Source organism: Diplotaxodon limnothrissa, linkage group LG6 (genome assembly GCF_057381915.1).
Source record: "Diplotaxodon limnothrissa isolate DT_005_m linkage group LG6, D_limnothrissa_male_GT1.1, whole genome shotgun sequence".
Lineage (NCBI taxonomy): Eukaryota > Metazoa > Chordata > Actinopteri > Cichliformes > Cichlidae > Diplotaxodon > Diplotaxodon limnothrissa.
In genome coordinates, this window is record NC_140601.1 from 15,188,432 (window position 1) to 15,213,269 (window position 24,838).

The 24,838-nt window shown below is 39.9% G+C and overlaps 2 protein-coding genes across 2 annotated transcripts in view; both read right to left on the reverse strand.

Moving 5' to 3' along the window:
• The window catches only part of tmem131l (transmembrane 131 like), a 31,217-nt gene extending 27,581 nt beyond the window's left edge, over positions 1-3,636 (reverse strand). The window contains exons 1-2 of the mRNA XM_085356844.1: positions 3,472-3,636; positions 2,648-2,721 (exon numbers count right to left, since the gene is read on the reverse strand). Of these exons, the coding sequence (XP_085212970.1) occupies positions 2,648-2,721; positions 3,472-3,595 (198 nt within the window). The 5' untranslated portion in view covers positions 3,596-3,636. The remainder of the gene's footprint in view (positions 1-2,647; positions 2,722-3,471) is intronic.
• Positions 3,637-6,355: 2,719 nt separating this feature from the next.
• On the reverse strand, positions 6,356-24,495 carry mnd1 (meiotic nuclear divisions 1 homolog (S. cerevisiae)). Its single transcript, XM_085356566.1, has 8 exons — positions 24,448-24,495; positions 22,826-22,891; positions 22,277-22,334; positions 17,198-17,346; positions 14,092-14,166; positions 13,882-13,996; positions 8,060-8,104; positions 6,356-6,462 (listed from the first exon to the last, which is right to left on the reverse strand). The coding sequence occupies exons 1-8, from the start codon at positions 24,493-24,495 to the stop codon at positions 6,356-6,358; spliced, it is 663 nt and encodes a 220-aa protein (XP_085212692.1).
• Between the last annotated feature and the right edge of the window lie 343 nt (positions 24,496-24,838).

Here is a 24,838-nt window from a genome sequence, read left to right on the forward strand (position 1 = left end):
GGAATATTTAACTGAAAGCTGTTACTTCTGTAACAGATCTAACCCCGATTTCTGTAATAAAGGTGTGTAATATGCTCTGCATGCTCAGGGTAACAAAGGCCCGTGTCACCATAACATGAGGAAATCCTTACAAGTGCAACACTTCCTTGGTCCTATTTTGAAAGTTCACTTGCTGATAAGGGAGTGCCCTAGGTCTTCCTACCTCATATTTTACTGTCCTACTGGCTCAGTAGCTAGGCTTCTTTTCTGGCAGGTTCAATAATTTAGGTGGCGATGGGAGTCCTTGTCTTTACATTCTAAAGTAAGCTGGAGGGCCACTCTAACCAGAACCTGCAGCAGATGGAGAAATGGTTCATGTGCTGCTAAGTAGAGCTCACCAAGGACGCAAAGCACAACAAGGACTACTCTCAGCAGCTGCAGTCTGAGACAGTGGATTGGAGTTAACGTGCTGGATGAGAGGCTAACCGAACGACAGCTGATTCATTTCTTAGCTATTTTCCCCCCCTCTTCTGCTATTTGCAGAAGTTGAACATACATACTGAATTATTTAATAACTGTGAAACTGCATGAGTCTTCTTTCAAGACAGATATGTACATAAACATATTGCCATTGCAAAAACAGCCCTGGGCAAGACATTGAAGCTAAAATTAGTCACAATGGAAGTTAGATCCACAGCTATTATTGTGCAAGTGTGCAAGTTTCTGGTGTTCTTCCAAATAGGCAATTTTTAAAGCAATTGATGTTTCATGCATAGTGCTCAAGCACAGTATAAATTTGTGTAAATAAAATAAAATAAAATTCAGCTATAAGAGAAAAATGCAGAAATTTCCATTAAATGATGTAAGGCAGACATATTGCCTTCGCTGCACACGGACCAGTGAAGCCACAAAAAGCCCTGGGGTGTGTGTGAGTGGGTGAACAAGAAACACTGTAAATTGCTTTGTAGAACTGCTAAGGGTAAAAACGCTTCATAACAGCCGACCATTTAACCACATAAACCTTTCCCCAGCATAGCAGAAACTACAGGCCTCAGCCTGAAAAGCTCCAGCTGATGTAAATTTCTTTCAAGAACTCAAACACCTTTAATAGTTCAACTAAATGAAACAAAAATAATTTCACTAGAGTGTGCACAACAATAAAATAAAAGCTTATGCTGCTCACTGCAGCAGCTGAGCTGACAAAGCACGAAAAGGAATATTCACAAGCACAGCAGCAGTGTTTGTAAACGATGAGTGCAGAAATGACAAAACCCAAACAGGAAGATGAAGCAGATAAAACTGCAATTTAAAATTACCAGGGAACTTCAACCAATATCATTAGACCTGACCCATAAAGCATGTTAATGGTTACAAAAAGCACAAGCAAAGGAAACATGCAGCATTTACTGCAAGTATTACAGGAATGTATTTACAGCCCAGATTTGATTCTGACGATATATCTGCACATATGACACTGCATCTCCAGCATCACTACTTCAGTGAGCCCACAGCACTGGGGTAGAAGATAGACATCCATGTTATGCTCTGTTTCACATAGCTCATGTAACTGAGACAATCGCTCCATCCAATACTACATATGACACTCAATGTCAACAAGCCAGTCACCTGCTAACTGATCTGCAAGGTAGGGGTAAGTGTGGAAAAACAAAACACAAAAGAAACATCAAATTCCTCCCCTCGGCATATGAATTATTTATCAGCGTATACAACTCACACTAAGAACTATCTGCAATGCTGAATCAACTGCTTCGGTGTTATCTCTGGTCTTTGGCAATTACCGTAGGGTGCACACCACAAAGCAAGCTTGTAAAAAGTATACTATACAGTGGCAAAAATAAACTCTCTGCAAATGTTTCTGTGCAAAGGAGGCCGGCTTTTAATCTTTTAATTGAACACAAAAGAATAATATTGAACTCTTTAAAAAAAAAGAAAAGGTATGCAAATAGTTTAGTTTGCATCTAGTTTTTCACCTAAAGCAGCCAAACTCTCAACACTGTCTCCTTGCAGAGTTTTTCAGGAAAAATGCCACACACCCCTTTCAGGTAACCTGACAAGCCAGCTGGTGACTTCATGATAGGTTTATCAGTAAACACCGAACTTGTGCTGTTTACCCTTGCTCTTGCCTCACAATTACATAATAATCACAAACACCCAAACACCTCATTGAAAATGACTGGAAGTACTTAAAAAAAACCAACAACAACAAAAAAGAACTGCATAACCTAGACTAAAATGTGTGAACCACAAAGCCGGAAGCAACTGCGAAGAAGTCTTCAGGCTGTCAGCGTGTGTTACTAACTGAACTCCACAATGGATAGCACGTACAAAAGAAAATAAGGAGGAGCCACATGACAGGTGACCTCCCGCTCTGCCTTCACTTTGGAGTTGTTTAATGAACTGTGACTACTAGCAAGATAACTTTTCTTGATAACTGTGTTGACAAAATCGTGGCTGGGTATTGACGAGTTTTTCCCTCTCAAACACACCCAAATCAGTCTGCAAACTGAGTCCAAAAACATCGGTGATGCTTTAACCCACACGTGTTCACTCATGCTGTCTGATGAGCTTCTTCTTATTCTTTTTTTTTTTTTTTGGAAGTGTGCACATAAAGAGGCAAATACAAACACAGCCATTAGAAGGCACCTACCTGAAGCGGGACTAATGGCTCTGCATCCTCTGGTTGCCAGACCTCGACCACGCTGGGTGATATCTGACTCAGAGCTTTGTAGGGAACAAGAAATCAAATTAACAGTTAGGTGCTGCCCTGAGAAACTGGGCAACATGGAAAACAACACACTCTGGTGGAAATGCATCCAAAGCACCCGAAAAGATAATAATTATAACATAAGTAATTAAACCTGCCAAGCCACAGTAGCATCATCTCTTATTACGAATGAATCAAGGGAAACGGAGTGGGCGAGAATGACAGGCAAGTGAGGAAATGAAGCCTCACAAAGGCTGTTTGCTAGCTGCTTGTTTAGCTGGGGGTTAGCTCGGTGGCTAACGAACTTGGGGAAACATCTCCCCTGCTGCTGCAGTAAACACGACTGTATGGTCATGTAAAGGGCAGCTTACAACACCGCGTAGATTTATTACAGTAACAGCCGCTAAGTGGACGTTCAAAGTCTCGACAACCCGCTACTTCCATGTCTGAGCAACTCAGTTTCGTTAAATCAAACAGCAGAGGGGAATTGGAAGCTAGCAAGAACTCACATTAGCGGGGTGATAAAGCACTAGCTACAAACCTCTCCCGAGTAAAAACAAAAGAAAAATAAAAACACCACTTTAACTTTTATTTTCATTATTTTTCATACACTTAGACTGGCTGTGGACATTTCAACTCGTTTCTCGTCTTCCACAATAACAGCCTAGCAAAATTAAAGCACATTTCTTCTCTTTTTTTTTCCTCTGCAACGGTCGCGTGAACGTACCAGCCCCCCAAAGCGGAAAATAAAGACGAGAATAACAAACCTTGGAGCTGAGCACCTCCGTGCTGGACGCAGGGTAAAAGTAACTGTAGTATTCCTAGTAGTATATTGATCCACGTTTTCCTGTGACAGTGGCTGCCTTGGTGGAAGTCTTGTAGCCCCGCCATGCTGCCCGCTCTGCTAGCAGCCTGCCTTGTGTTTCGCTGCGTTGGTCTTTCTTTCTCTCAGCAAGCAGAAGCAGCAGCAGTTCCCTCCCTCTCTCCCTCCCCGCCTGCTCAAGCAGGCTACAGGCACTGCAGCGAGGCACGAGGTAGAAAGCCAACAAATACCATTAAAAAATAATAACAAGTCTTTATGCAACCCTACATAAAACTGTAAAGTAGCCGAATACTCGAGGTGAAACAACTGATCAAACGCTGTATTGAATCAAATGCTGATATTTCTGACTAGCTTTAGTTAAGAGCTGCTATTTGATATTAGAAATTAAAACATAGTTAAACTTATCTGCACTTCAACCCTGCTAGAACACATCCCCAGACAGGTACAGCTCCCCCTCCCCACTGAATGGCTTTGTACAGAAACAAAATCACAAAAATTACAATTAAAAAATAACTTGAGTATTATTTTAAAATGCACTGCTATTAATGGCAATACACCAGGAGATCTCAAGCTGAGTGGCTTATAAAGCATTTAAATGCTATTGTAGATCAGCCGTGATCTGTCAATTTAATATACATGTACTAACAGTAGGTGTAAACATTGAGATTCTGGAAATACTATCTGTAAATGAGATCTGCTTGGGCTTTATCAGATAGAACATAAAAGTCTGACTTACACATGGAGTCCGGGTTCATGTTATAGCATATACAACTAAACTAATAAAAATATTAGTGTCCGGTATAGAGAGCCTTTCACTCTGATTCCTTTTAATCCATATTCTGCTAATGACATTTTTACTACAGATGTATTCTCCAGTCCTGCTACTTTTACTTAGTGTCAGTAAGTAAATACTTCTAAAACTGCTGGTGGCACAGTATTTCCAAGTGGGAAGTGACTAAATACATTAAACTCTACTTAATTTTAAGATAAATGTTTCATTTCAGGCCAAGATATTTACACAGCACTTTAGTAATAATAGGCTAGTAATAATATAATAATGCATAAGCTTTCAAGTTGAGTATTAAGATTTTACAGTGTAAAAATAGTCTTCTAATATATTTGCCCCCTGTCCAGATTAATCCTGTGTGGCCTTGGCAGGCAGTTGTATATCAAACAGTAACTTCCCACACCTTGATCTTCTTCAGCAGTAAAAAGCAACCCACACTTTGATTCGTAATATAATCGCTTAGTCACAGGGGATATTTCACTTCATTTGTGTGCGATTCTTTTTACTGAGGTGAGATTTGAATGCAGGAATTTTTCACTGTTGTACTGGCAGTGTCAGCATGTAAATCGAGAGTTGAAGAAGGTACGGAGGAGCATTTGGAAATGTGTAATAAAATAGAAATTGGCTGGGTTTTAAACTTTCTTTGCAGAAACGTAGGCAAATGCATGTAATAAAAGTCCTTTACACTCCAGTTACACCACTCTGATTTCATATGCTCATATGGGGAGAGGGCTAAGTCCTTGTGTCAGTACTGCTCTGTTGGGCTCTTTTCAGGGCCAGGCATGTTTTAATGAGAGAAACTGCAAGCTGCGATTACCAAAAATTGTACGCAGAGTTCTCAGAGTTTTGACAGCCAACAGGCCCGTGAATCACAGTACAGGTTGGGCAGGTACACACATGAATACATCCAGGTTATTCTTGTGTGGGTGTGTCAGCTCCCTCAAACAAACTGCTGCTAGGCATTTCGACTATTTATTTTGTTCCAGCCTTGCTGTAGTCAACAGTTCATGGACATCCAGAGACTGGATTAGATGAGTCTTCATCATGCCACCAACTAAACTTACAGTAGTAAAACAGTGTCCTTTAAATTAGTAACTAACATCTGTCTCACATTGATTAATGCAGAAAAAAAAAACCTTAGAAGAGGCGAAAGATCAGATATTACATTTGCATGTCATTCGTTTACTGGAATAAAAATGAAACTGATGAGCAAAGCAAAATGAGCACAGAGCTCATTTGAAATTTAAATCAAAGAACCCAGACACATTGGCCTTCTCAACTAGGTCACAGAGTAAACAAGATACACAACTGCCTATTTTGCATCTGGTTTGACAGAAAAAAGGAGCAAAAAAAGAAGGTCAATAGTCATTCTAGACATGTTGTGACAGCAATGATCTTTTTTGATCATCCGGAAAGCGAGTCCTGAAAAAACAAAACAAAAAAACAAAACAAAAAAACCCTAAAATTCCAGTGACGATTATAAAAGAAACAAAAACATCAAAGATAACTTGACACTGACCTTTGTAGTTATAATACAACTAGGAAAGCATGCCCTGTAATACTCCAGGGAGGGAGAGAGAAAAGGAACATATCTAAGAAAAAGTGCACAAGCATTTGATTCCAAACCATCTGTTTAAACCATACAAACGCGACCACTGGCAACACAAATGCAGTAAGTGTTGATTCCTTTCCATCATCTACTTGGAGCTCTCGGTTTTCATGCAAACAGGTGTCCCAAAACTTTGGCTGCTAGCTTGTGCTCATCACAGGACCCTGTCAGCCCTCACAGCCACTAATGGCGTTTCAGACTCTTCTCTGGTTGCACCAAAGTAACATATCCACTGATGAAGTCCATCTGCCACCGCAAAGTCACTGACATCTGTCCTTATTCAAAATCCACCCGAGGGCGCGAGTAGAGCGTCTGGTGCTTTTATTTTCACTGAAACCCACAGCACAGGAATTAGAAATGCAGAGACCAGGTAGGTAGGTGTCAGAGGCCGAAACACATTACTCCATCGCTGCGTCCATGACATGCTGGCAGTCAGTCCATGTAGTCGAAATCCTCCGGGATACCAAAGGCTTTATCAATGCGGCTGTTATCAAAGGCAAACTTCTTCTTTGTCCACGACTTTATGGCGAAAACATTGTCTGAGAACAAGAGTAAAAAAGAAACATTAAACACATGAAATATAAATGAAATCTCAATTTACAAATATATACTGTACATTTACAGCAAAAGGAATCTGGACTGCTCATTCAGAAGCAAGGAGAAAGCCGGGTTACTATGACTGGTTAGTGCGTCAGATTTAGATTATCTGTTTTCCCAGTTTTGTGAATATCATGTAAATTTAGGAAACACAAACTGCCATTAACAGTCATTTGACATTTCACATCCAGCATTAACAATTTCAAATTCTTTAATGATGTATGTGTGTAATCCATATATAATATAATATATAATAATCCATTTAACTACCTCAAATTAAATACATCTTGATGTTTTATGGTGGTGAATTCACCCTAACAGCCTCATGTGAAAATAGTTTAAAAAAAGAAAACATTTTATATATACCTGCGTCCTATTCTTAAATAATAGCAATAAAAATAACAGTTTGACTAAAAACAAAATGTCTATTTCAGGAAAACCTTTTAGCAGCTGAAGCTCTGAAGTCTCCAGTTTCAAAAGCAGAACAACTTCCTGCAGACTAACAACTGATCAGGAGCTTAAGCCAATGAACGTTGGCTTGCACTTTTAGCGATGCCTTTCACTTCACTTCTGGAGGATTCGTTTTTACTGTTCTCCAGTTTTGATATGACAAGCGATTAAATGTGTCGAGGCTTGTGTGGGAAGTCGCAGACAATCCATGAGCAGGCCAACATACAGCAGCAGTGTTTTAAAAACAAACAAGGTGCGCAAAGTTGCAGCTGCTTTTTCCATGAAACCTTCAAAATTTGGCTTTGTTGTGTTGATTTGAGTGTTTAGCCACAAACCCTGACCAGACCTGGTAAAATAGTAACATTCGCTCTAACGGCATAACATGAGAACTTTATAGCTCGTAGTAAAAGACGTTACTGTGCAAATTCAACAGCTGCGCTACGAGGAAACACTTATGCATGTTTGTTTCATACTGTCCAGCTCAGAAAAGAGAAGTACTAATCGTGAATGAGGCAGAAATGACTCACTTTTTTTTTTTAACTGAGCTTCCTTCCATGAAAGCAAAGCAAAAGCTCTCCAACCAAAACTGACAACACCACTCTGTTGACCTGCAGCAGGCAATGTTGATCTAAAGAGTCAAAAGACCACAGGCATCGATGGCTACCATGATCCCTAAAGGTCAGCTGTGTCCAAGGTTACCACTCAAGTCAACAAACGTACACACAGAGCATAAGCGCGGACTACTTAGAGTGACAGCTGGACTAGAGAGCGCCTTCACAGATTTCACTTTAATGCGCTTTCACGTGCATTAAACAGCAATCAGAGATAAAGTCCGACTGCTGTCATCCAGCTGCTTTTTTTTTTTTTGGACTAACCAGAAATTTCAAACAGGAAACAGTAAACCAAGGTCAATCAACAGTCAGTAGTCCAAAATCCACAAATAGTGACTACAAAATAAAACAACTCTCACTTTATAAACAAGCGCTACAACCAGACATTGGGCATTTTATGTTCCTGCAGCTTAAATCCAGACCATTACATGTCTATATATATTTAAAAAGAAGAAAGAAAAGAAATTAGCAGACTCACCTGTCCATCTGGAAACAGCTTCTTTTGCTATAACATTTGATTTTTCTGCAAAATAAAATTTTGGATTAGTATGTGCATCCAACTAGTCAGTAACCACTTATATAGAGATACAAGATAAGCGAGCCCCGGTGCAAAAGCACACAGGTTTGCAGCTGGAAAGCATTTAAACGTTTTTTTCAAGGCATCTACTGAACACCCAACGAAGTCATTACAATAACATCACTCCAAGTTTTGCTTCAGCATGTCATTAAAAGTGTCATGTTTGCACTGTTGCTGCAGCTGCTGCTGAGGTGTGTTGTTTGCGCTCAGTACATTTAATAACCTTTGTAACATGTTTTGAATGCTATTTCCTATGATTTGTTTCTCATGACGTTTGGTGTTTGCAAGCAAGGCTCACACACTGCAAATACAAAATGCTTAATGTGAAAACGTCACGGAAGAAGTCTAGTAGATTATATAAAACTGGGAAAAACGCTGGAAAAAAAAAAAAAAGAAAAAAAGAAGAAGAGGAAAATAAGCTTGCAACACAAGCACAAATGAAGGCTGGCAACAAACCATCCCCTCTGAGGAGGAAGTGGTGGTCAGGGATGTGATGGTTGCGTGGCCACAGCTGTGCTGTATGACTAAGTGGCGGTATCCTATTAAATTAAAGTGGACACTAACCTACTCATCCCCTACAGCTACAGCGGCGCTTGAAAGAGCGCTTTATACTGTAAAAAAGTAGAACGGAGCTGAACAATATGTTCCCACTGGACAGCACTCAGAGAGAAGTTTACATTAAGCATAAAAACACAGATGACATCAAGTTTCCACTCCCCTGGAATAATCACAGCATATTCAAGTAGTACAAAAAATAATGATAACCTTTTTCACAGACATTAATCTGGCTGCTGTATGAGTGTGAACTGTTCTACAACAGGCTTGAATCCAGCACAAATTATCTCAGTCCAACAGCTCTGGATAGTTTCTCTCCGATCTGAGTTTCTCTTCCTTCTGGAAGCTTGAAAAGGTTCAGTACCAGTAAAATATCTGTTTGGATCACCAGAACAAACACTGCTCGTGAGGACCATTTCAACACTTAACTGATATTGCGTAAAAATAAAATTGAATTTCTCCAGAAACAAATCTGAGAAGAAAGTGAATTAATTCAACAATCGCTGACTCAAAGTTGGAGAACCTGATTTCACTTTATGGTTAAAAGTGTGTAGCTAAACGAAACACAGCTGCTGGGTGCAAGGTAGAAACGTTTCACGCATCGACTGACATGGTTCACAGACTTTTTATTTTCTTAAATACTTAACTTATTTTTCTTTATCTGGCAGGACCCCTGCTCACTAATCAACAGAAAAAAGTTAACTGTAGATAAACAAGGTAAAGTAATAGAATTTTTTATCACCCTTGTCTGGATATTAAGATGGGACCCTAATGCCAAATAATACATAAAATGTTTAACAGAAAAGATGATCCCCCCAAAATCTTCTTTGTTAAAAAGAAATAAAAATCTGATTTTTAATCACCTATAAGCCCACTAATAAATCTGTACTTGTCTGACTTCCTGTTACTGTGGTTATATATAAAAATGCTGATTTCTTTGCCTTTACTCTGTCTTGTGGTTTGCAAAGCAGGTTACTTGCAAACTGAACAAAATGAACACACCGATTAAATCCACCCCCACGTCTGGTTAGCTGTGGTGCGTCCTCTGCTGCATGTGGTGCAGATTATAAACGATGGAGCTGGAGCTGCTAGCACACCGATACCCTAAATATCTGTTAGGCTGACATTAATCATTAATATTGGCCTATTTAAATACAGTCTGGGCTCAATTACACTGGAATGGTTTCTGTTGGGCTATTTAATGGTTTCATTCAAAACTTATTGGTATCTATGGGTGTGGCAACCATTGTTTAACATGCAGAGACAAGAAGGCACGAAAGCTTTGTTTTTAGCCAAGTTGCATTTATTGTTAGTACCTAGTGTTTGTTAGTGTTTCTGTCACTTGGCTGCTAGCTTGGTAAATATGTGGAAAGGCATGTTGTGTTTAGGTAAGTCGTGCTGAAGTTAATGGGGCAAACTTACTTCTGGTACTTCAGCATTCTTGTACATCGCCCGACTTCCTTTATAATTTCTAACTTTGCAAGTCAACTAATTTTCCTTATTCCTACAACTCCTTTACTACAAATCAAAAAAAAGAAAGAAAGAAAGAAAAAAGGCAAATAATGGTTCACAGGTGAATAATAATCCTGTCAATAACAGCATGGGCAACGCCCTTGAAGACATCTAATGAGCCTACATGTGCATAGCTATCACACATGCAGGAACAAGTCTGAGCTCATTCTGCAAGTTCAGTCTGATACCTCTTGAGCAGCAGACATTACATAATATCATACAGCTGGATACTGCTCTCGAGCTTTGCTGATGGTTATCTGTTAACAAAGCTCTCTGTGTGGCAAACCTGGCAGTAAAAGACAAAATAGGATCTGTAGACATGTGGCAACAGTAAAAGTAGAAAAAAATAATTTAACTGTAATGGCGAGCTAGTTTGCTCTCAGTCCGCCTGCTGAACTGTTTTGTGTCAACATCACTGTGATCTGTGTGAGATGCACTCATAATGATCCATCTACAAAGAGTTCAGATAACTGGCCTTACTCCATCCTCCTTCAAATGCACCACTGATGGTATAACTCTTGTTTTACATATTAAAATATAAATAATATTTATTGCTCCCGAAGCAGGTAAAATATCATTTAAGGAGGAACTATGTGCTAAAACCTGTGTTGTAAACACAATCCTAGTCATTTATGAACAAAGTGACTTTCTCAGCAACATTTAAACTGCTTGTTTTATCCTGATTAACTTTGTCTTTCTGCTCAGATTTGAAAATTTGACTCAGCTTCAGTTGAAATCATTTGGGCATTGTAACGCAACATACCAGGGGTGACACCATGGTCCATTTCATACACTACCCAAAATAAGGTTTCTAAACCAGCATGTGAAGGCGAGCAAACCCACAACGTGGTTGTGTTGCCTCTTTACAAACAACTCCAGACTCCCTGTGCTTTGAAGAGAGTCCGAGAACTCATGAAGTTCAATTTTGCTGGTTTTGAGATGTGAAAGTACTGTACAACCATTTTCAAGCACCGACTGCAGTGCTGCTGATCTGAGTAAAATCAAACAAGGAGGTGTTTTTGTCCTTTAAATAAAACAAGGACAAGATTTTTAAAAGCTGCCTAGTTTAAAACAATTTGTAAGTTTTGGAAAACACCTCAAACTCAGACACTGAAAATGTGGACTGAACAAATGATGCAACACTGTTGCCTGTCAGAATATGTTGGGAAGGCTTAACCATAACACTGAGATTATCATAGAGCAATGGGACAGTAACGGTGAGTTCATATCCAAAGACAAAATGAAAACATAGCTTGATATGAAGCGGACAGCATGTACTGACATCTGGCAAATGAATATTACCCAATAATAAAGTACAAATTGCCTCATATACCTCAGTCTGTATCAGCACCTTTGACCTGCCGTGTCTTGATGTTTTTAAAAATAACTCAATAAAAATTCTCAATTATAAGCAAAACAAAGAATTGTTACTTTTCAAACACACAAATTTTGCTTCAACATTGACCATAGTTTGGCTCCACTGTAAAACGGCTGCAAATTCGACATTTTAGGTTACGTGCAATGGCAGCAATGATGCCTCTCCATCTCATTTCAGGTAGACTGGTCATAAGTAATGTGCACGGTCATGTGGCCATCAGTACACCACAGTGTTGTCACAGTGGAGTGGAAAAAAAAAAAAAACTGGTAATCTGGGAGGTGCAGGTAAACAGCCCAGATATTTGTCTGACACCACCACCAGTCACATGAGCAGATAAAGGAACACACCTCCCATATTGCAGGTCAGCTGTAGCATGAAAACAAAGCACTGTCAGATTTTTGCAATACTATCAATAGCTGTGTCTGTTTGTGGTTCCCTTATGTAAGGGGTGTGCAACAGCCAGCAAAGGACTCCAAGGCCTTCATATTTTAAAAGATTTTTAATACCAGCCCTGTGAGCTGACAGCTCGGAGGTAATAAGGTTCATTTGGCTGCAATAAAAACTTTCAGACTTCTGCGTCCGCAAGAAGAGTTACACTTTTCAAACTTACCTAACTGCAACAACTTAACCAGTCTGAGGTTCATATCTAAGAACGTATATCCTGAAAGCAAGGTGAGTGGCCACTTGTGACCATTTTTCACTTCCTGAGTCTCTTAATTTGAACCGTGAGAATGTTTGACCCTGCAGCTTGACATGTTTGCTCTCAGCAGTACACTCACTGGTGTCTCGCGCAGCAGGTACACACCCAACAACCTTGTTTAAGCTACTTGGCACAGTAAGATTAGCTGAACCCAACCGTGGTAGCTGCTGAAGAACGTCCTTTGCAAACAATAGAAAGTTGGTTAGTAATAATGCGGGTGTTTTTCCTTCTACATTAATCATGAATGCAGTTAAGCACCACCTGACGAGCACAAAGGACCTGCTTTGACCTGTCTTCATTGTCAAAAGGAAATACTTCCCTTTAGCTCTACAAACCTGATACCAGTGAGGTTAGTGAAACACAGAAATAAAGATTTAAGCTAATTGCCAGTCTGAGGAGCAGCAAGTATTTCCAGTTTTAGTCTACAGAGACCAACAAAATAAAAAACTAAAAAAACTAAATGGAGCCAGCAACTACAGTAATGTTGGCAACAAAGACATGGAGAGTACAACTGTTTATATTTTTTTTTTTTTTAATTGTTGCAAGTGTACACAAGCACACCTACAAAAGTTCCACTGCAATGAGATGATCAACTGCACTCATTTCGCCTGGGAGGTTTTAATGTTATGGCTGATTGGCACATTTCCCAGGTCACTATTTAATCTTTTCTTAGAAATTTTCCCAACATCTGTTAAATGCATTTGAATGCACCTTATTTAGGGCTATCAGTAGATGGGTTAGGAGGACATTTCAAGGCTGGGAAATCCCACTTATAACATTGACTTGATGCTATTGACAAATGCCAACTGCAGTGCAGCACTGATGACCAGAGGTGCTTTCTGCCACCGTTTCCATTAATGTAGCTGTCTCTGTGCTGAACAGATGAACATTTTTTATATCTGCCAACTGCACCGGAGTCTTCTTTGTATCTCCACGATGCCTGACACTGCGTGGGAGGCTTCGCTGAAACAATACGGCTCCTACGGCACAATTTTGAGTTTATTATCTGGTGTGAAACCATTTATCCACATTAGGCTGAACGCTACAGAAGCTGCTCGGATGCATATGCGTCTTGGATGATACCCAACTCCTTTTAATAAGAGATCCTCGCTGGATGCAAAACAGTGCCATCTGCATTCATAAGCCCTGTGATGCTAGGAAGCAGCATCTGATTGAATCTTGTTAAATAAACATTAATTTAATAACCACACATGTGCTGGACTTGGTCGAAACATGCTTTACACTTTATATTCCTGTGTTAACTTAACATCTAGTGATGTAACAGTTTGTAATCCCACAGATTAGAAAAATCCAACTTCTTTTATGATGTAAAACAATCCAACAGCTATAAAGCTTGTGATAAAATATTTAAAGACAAATAGAGAACAAAGTACAGCAGCAGCCTATTATGACTAACATCAAATATGACTTCGCCAGCATAGGTCAGATTCACTTTGGATATTTAAAGCTTCACACGGGGCTCCATGCCTCCCATGAGTAACTGTAGGTGATACGATTGATGCAATAATTTAAAAGTGACCTTTTTTGAGAAACCAGTAGGTCTGCAGCTGTACTCACTCATCTCCTCGACGACCTCGGGGTCACACTCTCTGTACTTCTCCAGCTCGGCCTGCAGCTGTGTGCGCTCCTCTCTCAGAGCCTGCAGCTCCTTCAGCAGAGAGCTTCTTTCCTTCTGCAAAGACAAACAGCGATTTCACATGCTCAGTGCATTAAAGGGATGATATTCATTTTATTTCACTGGTTTAAGTTTGACCTTTGTATACTTACTGTATCCTGGCGCCCCACTTTCGCTTTTTCGACCGCTTTCTCTAGGGATGCTTTCCGCTGCTTTGCTTCAGAAATCTTTAAAGTACAACAGCATCACGTTAAAGCTTTTCTTACAGTACTAATCAGCAGATAACTGAGATTTTCCTGAATTGTGATATAAATAAACAGTAAAGCCACTTCTGCTGTTAACAACATTGATGTTTCTACTGATAAGTGCTGCAATATTTACTGAGACCGCCCAATAATATGCTGAAACAACTCAACACTGGAGCCCTTGTAAGTGATTAATACAATAAATACAATCACAAAATCTTAATGGTACACAAATGCTTACCCGTACTAAACTCTTAGCCAATTACAGTGCTGTTAACTTAACAGTTCAATCATATGATATAATTAATGTGGCTGCAAAAGGGAGCTGGCTTTTATTCTAACTTTTAATTGCACCTCATCCTTTTCCACACAGTGGACACTTTACTCTCGTCCTTCCACTCAAAACATCAAGCATTGCTGCAAAATCTGTCTGATGATCTCAGTGACCAAATGCTGTGATATCGCATAAACAGCGCTATATTGTCACCACATGCGGTACAACCAAACATCGTCATTATTTAGTGAGCGCTTGCTGCTTAAGATCTGTCCCAGAAATCTGGTGGCTAATGTTCTCTGAGGAGCCGCCACCCTCACACCATCTGTCAGCCGTGAAACAGTCGAGGGAAGTGGGTCATCAATGAGGACGACACGGTGGTGAACACAAATCTCACATAAATGAATACCATGATTTTTATTATTAGCTACAACTGGGGATCATTTTTAAATGTGGATTTTTTTTAAATGACATAGCTGACAAAAGAAAACATACATAATAGTGATACTAACTATTAAAAGGCATTTTTATTGCTATTTCTTACCATCTAAATGAACCAGGATTGGTGATATGGGACAGATACAGTGGGGCAAAAAAGTATTTAGTCAGCCACCGATTGTGCAAGTTGCCCCACTTAAAATGATGACAGAGGTCAGTAATTTGCACCAGAGGTACACTTCAACTGTGAGAGACAGAATGTGAAAAAAAAATCCATGAATCCACATGGTAGGATTTGTAAAGAATTTATTCGTAAATTAGGGTGGAAAATAAGTATTTGGTCACCTCAAACAAGGAAAATCTCTGGCTCTCACAGACCTGTAACGTCCTCTGTAAGAAGCTTTTCTGTCCCCCACTCGTTACCTGTATGAATGGCACCTGTTTGAACTCATCATCTGTATAAAAGACACCTGTCCACAGCCTCAAACAGTCAGACTCCAAACTCCGCCATGGCCAAGACCAAAGAGCTTTCGAAGGACACCAGGAAAAGTATTGTAGACCTGCACCAGACTGGGAAGAGTGAATCTACAATAGGCAAGCAGCTTGGTGTGAAAAAATCAACTGTGGGAGCAATCATCAGAAAATGGAAGACATACAAGACCACTGATAATCTCCCTCGATCTGGGGCTCCACGCAAGATCTCATCCCGTGGGGTCAAAATGATCATGAGAACGGTGAGCAAAGATCCCAGAACCACACGGGGGGACCTGGTGAATGACCTGCAGAGAGCTGGGACCAAAGTAACAAAGGTCACCATCAGTAACACACTACAACGGCAGGGAATCAAATCCCGCAGTGCCAGACGTGTTCCGCTGCTGAAGCCAGTGCATGTCCAGGCCCGTCTGAAGTTTGCCAGAGAGCACATGGATGATACAGCAGAGGATTGGGAGAATGTCATGTGGTCAGATGAAACCAAAGTAGAACTTTTTGGTATAAACTCAACTCGTCGTGTTTGGAGGAAGAAGAATACTGAGTTGCGTCCCAAGAACACCATACCTACTGTGAAGCATGGGGGTGGAAACATCATGCTATGGGGCTGTTTTTCTGCCAAGGGGACAGGACGACTGATCCGTGTTAAGGACAGAATGAATGGGGCCATGTATCGTGAGATTTTGAGCCAGAACCTCCTTCCATCAGTGAGAACTTTGAAGATGAAACGAGGCTGGGTCTTCCAACATGACAATGATCCAAAACACACCGCCCGGGCAACAAAGGAGTGGCTCCGTAAGAAGCATTTGAAAGTCCTGGAGTGGCCTAGCCAGTCTCCAGACCTCAACCCCATAGAAAATCTGTGGCGGGAGTTGAAAGTCCGTGTTGCTCGGCGACAGCCCCAAAACATCACTGCTCTCGAGAAGATCTGCATGGAGGAATGGGCCAAAATACCAGCTACTGTGTGTGCAAACCTGGTAAAGACCTATAGTAAACGTTTGACCTCTGTTATTGCCAACAAAGGTTATGTTACAAAGTATTGAGTTGTATTTTTGTTATTGACCAAATACTTATTTTCCACCCTGATTTACGAATAAATTCTTTACAAATCCTACCATGTGGATTCATGGATTTTTTTTTCACATTCTGTCTCTCACAGTTGAAGTGTACCTGTGGTGCAAATTACTGACCTCTGTCATCATTTTAGGTGGGGGAACCTGCACAATCGGTGGCTGACTAAATACTTTTTTGCCCCACTGTACATCAAAAAATATCTGAGTTAAAATTTCAGACTTTAATTGGTTTTGAGATATTCGTGTCCACAAATTGCCTCAGATTTCAATGTGCAAAGAAAATTGCCTGAAAGTGGGTCAATGGACCATTAAAAAAAAAAAAAAAAACAAGACACCTATATCTTGAAATGTATAAGACATAAAGCTACAATCATTATATATGTGCAAATATATTTGGACCATAAGATTTGTATTCAAGCCAGAGACAGTCGAGCAGAAAAAGTTCTAAAAACGTAGCTGATTTGCGATGGAATGACCTACAACTAAGATATAAAACAAACTCTGACAAGCTTCCTGTTTAATCAGCAGCTCATTTGCATTTTCTTCCCATTTCTTTTTTGACCCTCTATTAGCAGAAGTGTCTTCCAGGCACTGTTGACCTTATTACTGTAAACTGCGAGGGAGAAGTACCCAAGTATCATCCTGTGAAACCAAAATCACCCCTTCTCATTTTTTGCTGTGGCGCTTATGCTTGCTGCGACCTTTAATTGGAAATCAGACTAGAAGGGACTGAGCTCACCTGTTTTTGCAGCTCCTCCAGTTTGTGGTTGCGAGCGTGTAAGGCTTTACTGGGAAAGGCCCAGTAATAGTTGGATGTACCTACTCTCTCACAGTCCACCATGTTATCATCGACAAGGCTCTGCAGCACGTCCTTCACAGTCATGGGAGCTGAAATCAGCAGAGCACAAACATTAACATGGTGTTTATTTCTCCAGCGCTCAACTGCACGCCCGTGGAGTTGATGCCATTTGGGTACGATGCTTTCTCCTGATTTAAAACTGAGTTATGGCCGGTACAAGCTAGGCAGTCTGTAGCCTTTATATCTGTAAATATAAAACGCATCTGATGCTGGGATTGACAGTGCACTCTGCAGAGGACTTAGAAGCCAAGTCATCATAAGGTCTCACTTTTTACTGCTGGAAATGTATGCTGCTCAAATTACAAAACTCAAACCCACACATCTGCAGCCTATCTGGCTGTTTCATACAGATCTGAGTGAACGCTGCATGAGAGGATGTAACAGAGCACAAGCTACATCTTGAACAGTGTCAGCGGTGAAATGTGCTCCTCCTACACGCTTTGCTCCACTGTTTAACTGAAAGAGCTTATCTGCTGAGAGGATGTGGACCCAGCAGCAGAAAGAATTGGATGGAAAACAGGGAACACTCTGGATGAATTAACCAAAGTCCATAAGTGCTCGTTTCTCTTTTTTTCATCTATAAGATTCAAGCAGCTTCATCTTATTCTGACTCCTATGTATGTTATTACCGCTCTTCCCCCCCCATTCAACTAGCCCCTTTTGTCACATTTCCAACCCTTCTACAGGAAAGCGTCCCCCACAATGTAAATCTCTTATTGCCCCTTCCCCCCATCACGCAATAACAGGGGTCAGAAACATGTGCTTTTAATCATGGCAACGAGATCCAGTTTCTTTAGATTAATGTTGTGTCCATTTCAAAACAGAATCTCTCCTTTGTTCAGTCAAACACGCTCAAGAATTTCATTCTTCAAGACGATTTAGCACCTAAAAATCTAATTTGGTATTATTAGAAATTTTGCCTCAACCATCAGAAAGTCGGGCTGCAGAACCAAAAGCTTCCAAAAGCCTCTGAACTAAATGATTTCTGCTACTGATAGGTTTGGTTCTGCTTACACACACTACAGATGGCAATAGCCCCGTCCTGGTTGCCATGGCAATTCTGTAAGCATGTCACCACAATGTTTTTAAGAATTCATAAATGTGCAGTGCACGCTGATGCTGTTTGTCCTTATGGTATTTAATTATCTCCATCTATTTGTCATTTTTCTGTCATACTCTAATTCTCCTTTCCATTAATCATGCCTGGACCAACACACTGGTCAGTTTTCTATAATTTCAGATATCAGTCTTGCACTAATAACATTTACTGGTCACTTACAAGACTCAATTTAATTCAATTTTATATATATATAGCACTAAATCACAACAACGGTCACCTCAAGGTAAGGTAAAGACTCTACAATAATACAGAGAAAACACAAGAGGAAGCATTTGGCGACAGTGGGAAGGAAAAACTCCCTTTCGACAGGAAGAAACAGGACAAAAGACACACTGTGGAAAAGAGACAGATAATAATAATAACTACTGACTACATGCAGAGTGGTGTGTAAACGCAATGAAGGAAAAAAAGATCAGTGAAGAAGAAACACAAATTGCATCATGGAGAGCCTAAACCTACTGCAGCGTAACTAAGGGAGGATTCTGGGTCACCTGATCCATCCCAATCAATACACTTTATTAAAAAGGAAATTTTTAAGCATAATGATTATGAAGTAACATTAATGCAGAGACAGGCACAAGATCTGTTTGTGCATGCCTCTTGTGCATCATTGTGAGTTGCTCAGCTCACTTTAAAAAAAAAAAAAAAAAAAAAAAAGAAGAAGACGACGACAATGATGAAGAAGAAGAAGAAGAAGAAGAAGAGCCCACTAACTAACACTTTGGTGTGAGACACCCGCTTTCGACCCATCTCACTCTGCCTAAACTAACCACACACGCATTAAGAAGAAGTCTCAAAGTGAGACCTTCATGGGGAAATAAATATGATACAAATTGGCAAAAGTCAGGCTTTGTCTACATTCAACACACAGACTGTGCTGCTTTAGTTGAAGAAGGTGCACACAGATCGTTCATATATCTATCTATCTATATCTATCCAGAGAGAGAGAGAGAGAGAGATACATATTAGGGCTGCCACAAACGATTATTTTGATAGTCGACTAGTCACCGATTATTTATGCGATTAGTCGACTAATCAGATCATCATCCACTGGACGTAAAACGTACAGCTTATTGCACCAGCAGCATCTGCTCTTATATAACTATCATTAGCTTACAGCTTTAAGTGTTTAAGGTGCTAACTAAAAATAAAGACAAGATGATAGTTTATTCAATTTTAATGAAATTTGCAGATTGTTTCGGTGAAGTTTAATGAACTCCTTGCTATCTAAAATATAACAGGACAACGGAGTATATTCTCCAGCATCTCACACTTTTGATAATCAGCTGTCTGCTTGACGTTTATTCAGCTGTGTAAAAACTATAACTTTAATCTCAGACAAACCGATTTACTCAGGAACAAATAAAATACAAAAAAAAAAAAGCCAAACAACAACATTTTTAATTTATCTAAGTGACTCATATATATTTAACCTGAGTAGCGAAAGACGGCGGTGGGTTAGAAAACAATTTGCCGGGAGTCCGGTGTTCTCACCGCGCTAGTGACCTAGCCCCCGGCTAGCTATCGAGCTGGTGGGTAACAGACGTCTCCGAAAACGTCGGAGCGCTTTTGAAAATATGTGGTGTCCTGATAAACTGAGCCGATATTTGAGGTTTACACAGCTACATTCTCGCCTGAAAATACGTTAAACGTTTATTTTCTGACCCAGAAAGAATAATAAGAGTAACATTAAAACTAACTAGCTGCCGCCATTGTTGGAAACTAAGCTGGGCCGCGCTATGAATTCTGGGACACAGCTGCTTCTTCTTCTTCTTCTTCGGGGTTTAACGGCAGCTGGCATCCTTGTACATGCAGTGCTGCCATCTTCTGTTTCAGTCCGTTATTACACTCTTAAATCCTGCTATTATTCCTGCGTCTTTTGTGATCTTACAAAGCTTCAAACGACGCGTCGACTATTAAATCAGTCGTCGACGATTTTGATAGTCGACGTAATCGTGACTAGTCGACAAATCGTGGCAGCCCTAATACATATATATACATATACATATATCTATATCTATATATTAGGGGTGCAACGATATTCGTATCGATATTGAACCGTTCGATACAGTGCTTTCGGTTCGGTACGCATATGTATCGAACAATACAAAATTTGTAATCGCCTAGGGTCGACAGTGCAGCCTAGGCGGAGTAGTCGAACGCAGATTCACTGAGCGCTCAACACAGACAGCATCGTCAGAAGGAAGAGCGCAGGGCAAGCTAGCGAGACAGAAGTTAAGCTCTCCTTGTAACATGAACCTCCCCCACCCTCATTCAGATCTGGCGTTTGGAATTATTTTGGTTTTCATGTGACGTATGACCCTGAAGGTAAGCGAGTCATGGACTAAAGTAAAACAGTATGTTGGATGTGCCATGCAATGCTCAATTACATGGGTGGGAACTAGTGTGTTAGCGCAGTTAGCTCGTTAACGTGTACTATAAAGTACAGATATATATATATATATATATATATATGGTCTTGCAGTCTCTTGCCCACCGATGCCTTCTTGTTCCAGTAGCCCACTTTTCGTCAGGGTGCCCTGGTTCCTCAACACCTGACGCGGACCTTGTTGATCCGGGCGACGTCCGAGCCGGCATGCCTTCATATTTATCTGTCTCGCTCATGTCTGCGGTAGGCTTGCTTAGCATAGGGGGTCTAGCCTTAGGACCCTTACTGGATACAGACGCCCCAGGCAGGAATCGAACTTGCGATCCTCTGTTCCAAAGGCGTGTAGTCTAACCACTACGCTATCCAGCTGCTATCTATATATATATATATATCTATATATATATATATATATCTATATATATATATATATATATCTATATATATATATATATATCTATATATATATATATATATATATATATATATATATATATATATAAAAATAAATAAAAAAAAAAACACCCAGCACGCCCCTGCGGGCGGTTTATCCTTCAAGCTCGGGTCCTCTACCAGAGGCCTGGGAGCTTGAGGGTCCTGCGCAGTATCTTAGCTGTTCCCAGGACTGCGCTCTTCTGGACAGAGATCTCCGATGTTGTTCCTGGGATCTGCTGGAGCCACTCGCCTAGCTTGGGAGTCACCGCACCTAGTGCTCCGATTACCACGGGGACCACCGTTACCTTCACCCTCCACATCCTCTCAAGCTCTTCTCTGAGCCCTTGGTATTTCTCCAGCTTCTCGTGTTCCTTCTTCCTGATATTGCTGTCATTCGGAACCGCTACATCGAGATATATATATATATATATATATATATATATATATATATATATATATATATATATATATATATATATCTGTACTATAAAGTACAGATAGATAGATAGATATCTGTACTTTATAGTACAGCTGGATAGTCAAATATTTCCTTAACAAGACTCATCAGAAATGACAAGAACCTACATTTTGATAAAACAGTAACTGAAGATTTGTTTGTTGCTTCCAGCTGTTTCCTCTGAGTTTATTACAAACCAACATCACAGCAGCAAGATCACCTCATGAGCCATCTGGCTGGATGAAATATGAGGCTATTCTGGTAAGTGGATATATATATACAAACAAAATCAGAAGAAAGTCTGGTCTAGAAAAAATAAGTGTCTTCTAAAAATAGAGTGAAGTCTGAACCAACCTTTAAACTGAACTACTATAACAGAGGACTTCACCCAGTCACACACACAGTTTTTTTTCTAAGCCTGAGCACTTTGACTAATATTGACACACAGAAGCTTCAAATTTTTCACTCACACTCCAATCAGCTAACACTTTGACATCCAGACTAGTGGAGTCAGGGATCGAACCACTGACCTTCCGATTGGAACTGTTGTTCTTTACTCACCTATGCCTTTTGACTTTGGGGCAATCTTCTCAATGTCTTTCAGCTGAAACACATCTTTCTGGGAAGAGAGCACAAAAACATGTTCCAGGATTTAAAAAACAAAACAAACAAAATAAAAACTATAATATCACAGAGAAAGAAATTATTTAAAAACTATTACATCTCAAAGAACTGCTTCTGGATGGTAACATAAATAACATTTGCATAAACAGAAAATAAATTGATTTTCTGGATATTTTAGTTTGTGGTTTATCCATGTTAAGGACTGCTTAAGTATCTTATTTTCTGCACTTTTTCATTGCCGATTTAAATGTTGAAATCCAAGTTTCTAACTCTATATTACAGTGCATGAATTTAAACATTGAATCAAACACGTCATCTGCTGCCTGTGGGTGGGGAGTATGTTTAGTCAGGGATGTATTACATCACGCATGTATAATGGTTGAAAATAATCACATAACAGCAATGACCAGTATGAATAATAGGACACACAGTAGGGCAGAGCAGTGGGGATATGGAGGCTGGGTCACCTGCGATGGTAAAACTCACAGAGTCAAAGAAAATCTCCATCATGCGAGTTCTCTTCTCCTCCAGACTTAGTCCTTTCTTCTTTGACTGTAACAGGGGGTTAATGTTATTAATCTATATCTGAGGCACTGAGTTACTAACACTTATTATTTACGAGTAACAAGGAGCCAAAGGTAATAGAGATTAGAAGAATGACCTCTTGAAATCTTTCATCTAAACAAGTTGCTTATATATTCAGTGGTTCACTGTGAAGTAACTAAATGAAATAGACAGCTAGCAGGGGTATGACTGGTCCAATGACAGGTAATGTAAAGTTTGTAGCCGTTTACCAAATGTATGATGTGAAATACTAAATGCTGCTTTGTGAAAGTATCGTTAGCGATAGGGTACAAGCTTTTACTCTTTAACATGCTGCTGTAGCACAATCATTTCCCTTGTGGGATCAATAAAGTAACTGTCTATTTATCTAAGCTATAAGCTAGCTTACAAATGTTAGCAAACAACCACGTAAACGCCGGTGGTCTTTACAGGAGGTATAGCAGGTTAAGGTGCGCTTCTGCTTACCATTTTCGATGTAGAGCTCACCAACAACGACCACTGAGATTAACGTTTTGCCACCTGAGGGTAACACAGGGCTGTTGTAAACTTTTTAATGTAAAGAAGAAAGATTAGGCGACGTATAAGCAGAGCGGGGACGCAGCAGTAGCGAATTTCCCGCGGAAGGCTGTGACGTAGCAATGTTGCGTTTACGGAACTTCAAAACTCACCAAGTCACCAGATGTTTTTTGTGTGCTTAGAGTTACTGTCTGTTTGATAGAGATTAAATAATTCCAAAATTCTCAATGCATTCAAAATATTTACTGTTAAATTGAAGCACTACTTTTACACTCCCCTAACTCTCTCAATTCTGTTTTACCAATAAAAAACTAACAGTATCCGGATAACGAATGCTTATGAAGGCAGCATTGGGGAGGAGCACTGTTTTTTGACTTCCGCTTATGGCTTTATAGCGCCCCCCTGTCGTCTGATGAAATAAAAGGCCAAAGCAGACAGCCCTGAGCAACAAAAACCTTCTATGGTCAGAAATATCCACACCCTGGCTTTCCTTGGGCGGTTCCTCTGAAAGGGGCGTTTGTTGAGTAGACTTAAAGGCTTTATCTGCAGCCAAAGACTAAAAACCTGTTTGGGGCCATAAGATTAAAGTGATGTGCAAATATTTTTGAAATTATTAGTGTCATTCTTTATTTATCATATCTATCTAAATTCAGCTTATTGCAGCACATGTATTACACACAAAAGCACTATCATTCATTTCTATGGGCACTTTAATTCCATTTGGCATTACAAATATAAACAGGACAATGGAAAACAAACAATTTACAAGATCGTGTAGAAAATCGATGACCCGATTCTGGATAACAAATAATGACAGTTGTGTGCTTGAAGACAAACAAGGCTTTCTAATAGGAACACAGTGCATTATCACTTAACGTACACCTCGACTGCCAAACTTTCTATTGCTGATTGTGAAGGTAGACAAATTATGTGTTGCTAAAACACAATCTGTTAATCACTCTATAGATTTATCTGAAGTTATGAGAGCACATGGAGGAGTGACGGTGATCGCAGTTCTGCACCTCTACTTTCAGCGTGATGAAGAAACCTTTCAATCTAAACTTAATAGGATGCATCCTGCCGAGTTCATTCCAAGTATTTAGCTTTTCATTCAAATTCTGCAACTCGAGGGGTCTGCACACGATCACAGCAGAAATGTTAAGAGGCATCATACACAGCAGAAGCATATCAGGTGGCTTATGTTTGGTACCCTTAATTCATACAGTCGCACTTGTCAGCATACTGGGGTTTTTTTTTTTAAATTCAAAGTGATGACACAGCTCACTGAAGAGCTTTCACATTCAAATAGAAGTGAAACAGCTTCTCTGTTAGAAGGTGTTTAGCTGGAAACTATTTCATACGCACAGTTTAAGGTGTTTAAGTAAAAACCGCATGCACAAAAACATCTTAATCATGCTC

Excerpts from the sequence above, each read along its gene's own strand:
- mnd1 (XM_085356566.1), bottom strand. The coding sequence starts at position 24,495 with ATGCATCCTATTAAGTTTAGATTGAAAGGTTTCTTCATCACGCTGAAA. Across the intron at positions 14,167-17,197 it reads TGGAGGAGCTGCAAAAACAG|ATTTCTGAAGCAAAGCAGCG; the intron begins GTGAGCTCAGTC and ends TGTACTTTAAAG. Across the intron at positions 13,997-14,091 it reads AAGTGGGGCGCCAGGATACA|AAGGAAAGAAGCTCTCTGCT; the intron begins GTAAGTATACAA and ends TTGTCTTTGCAG.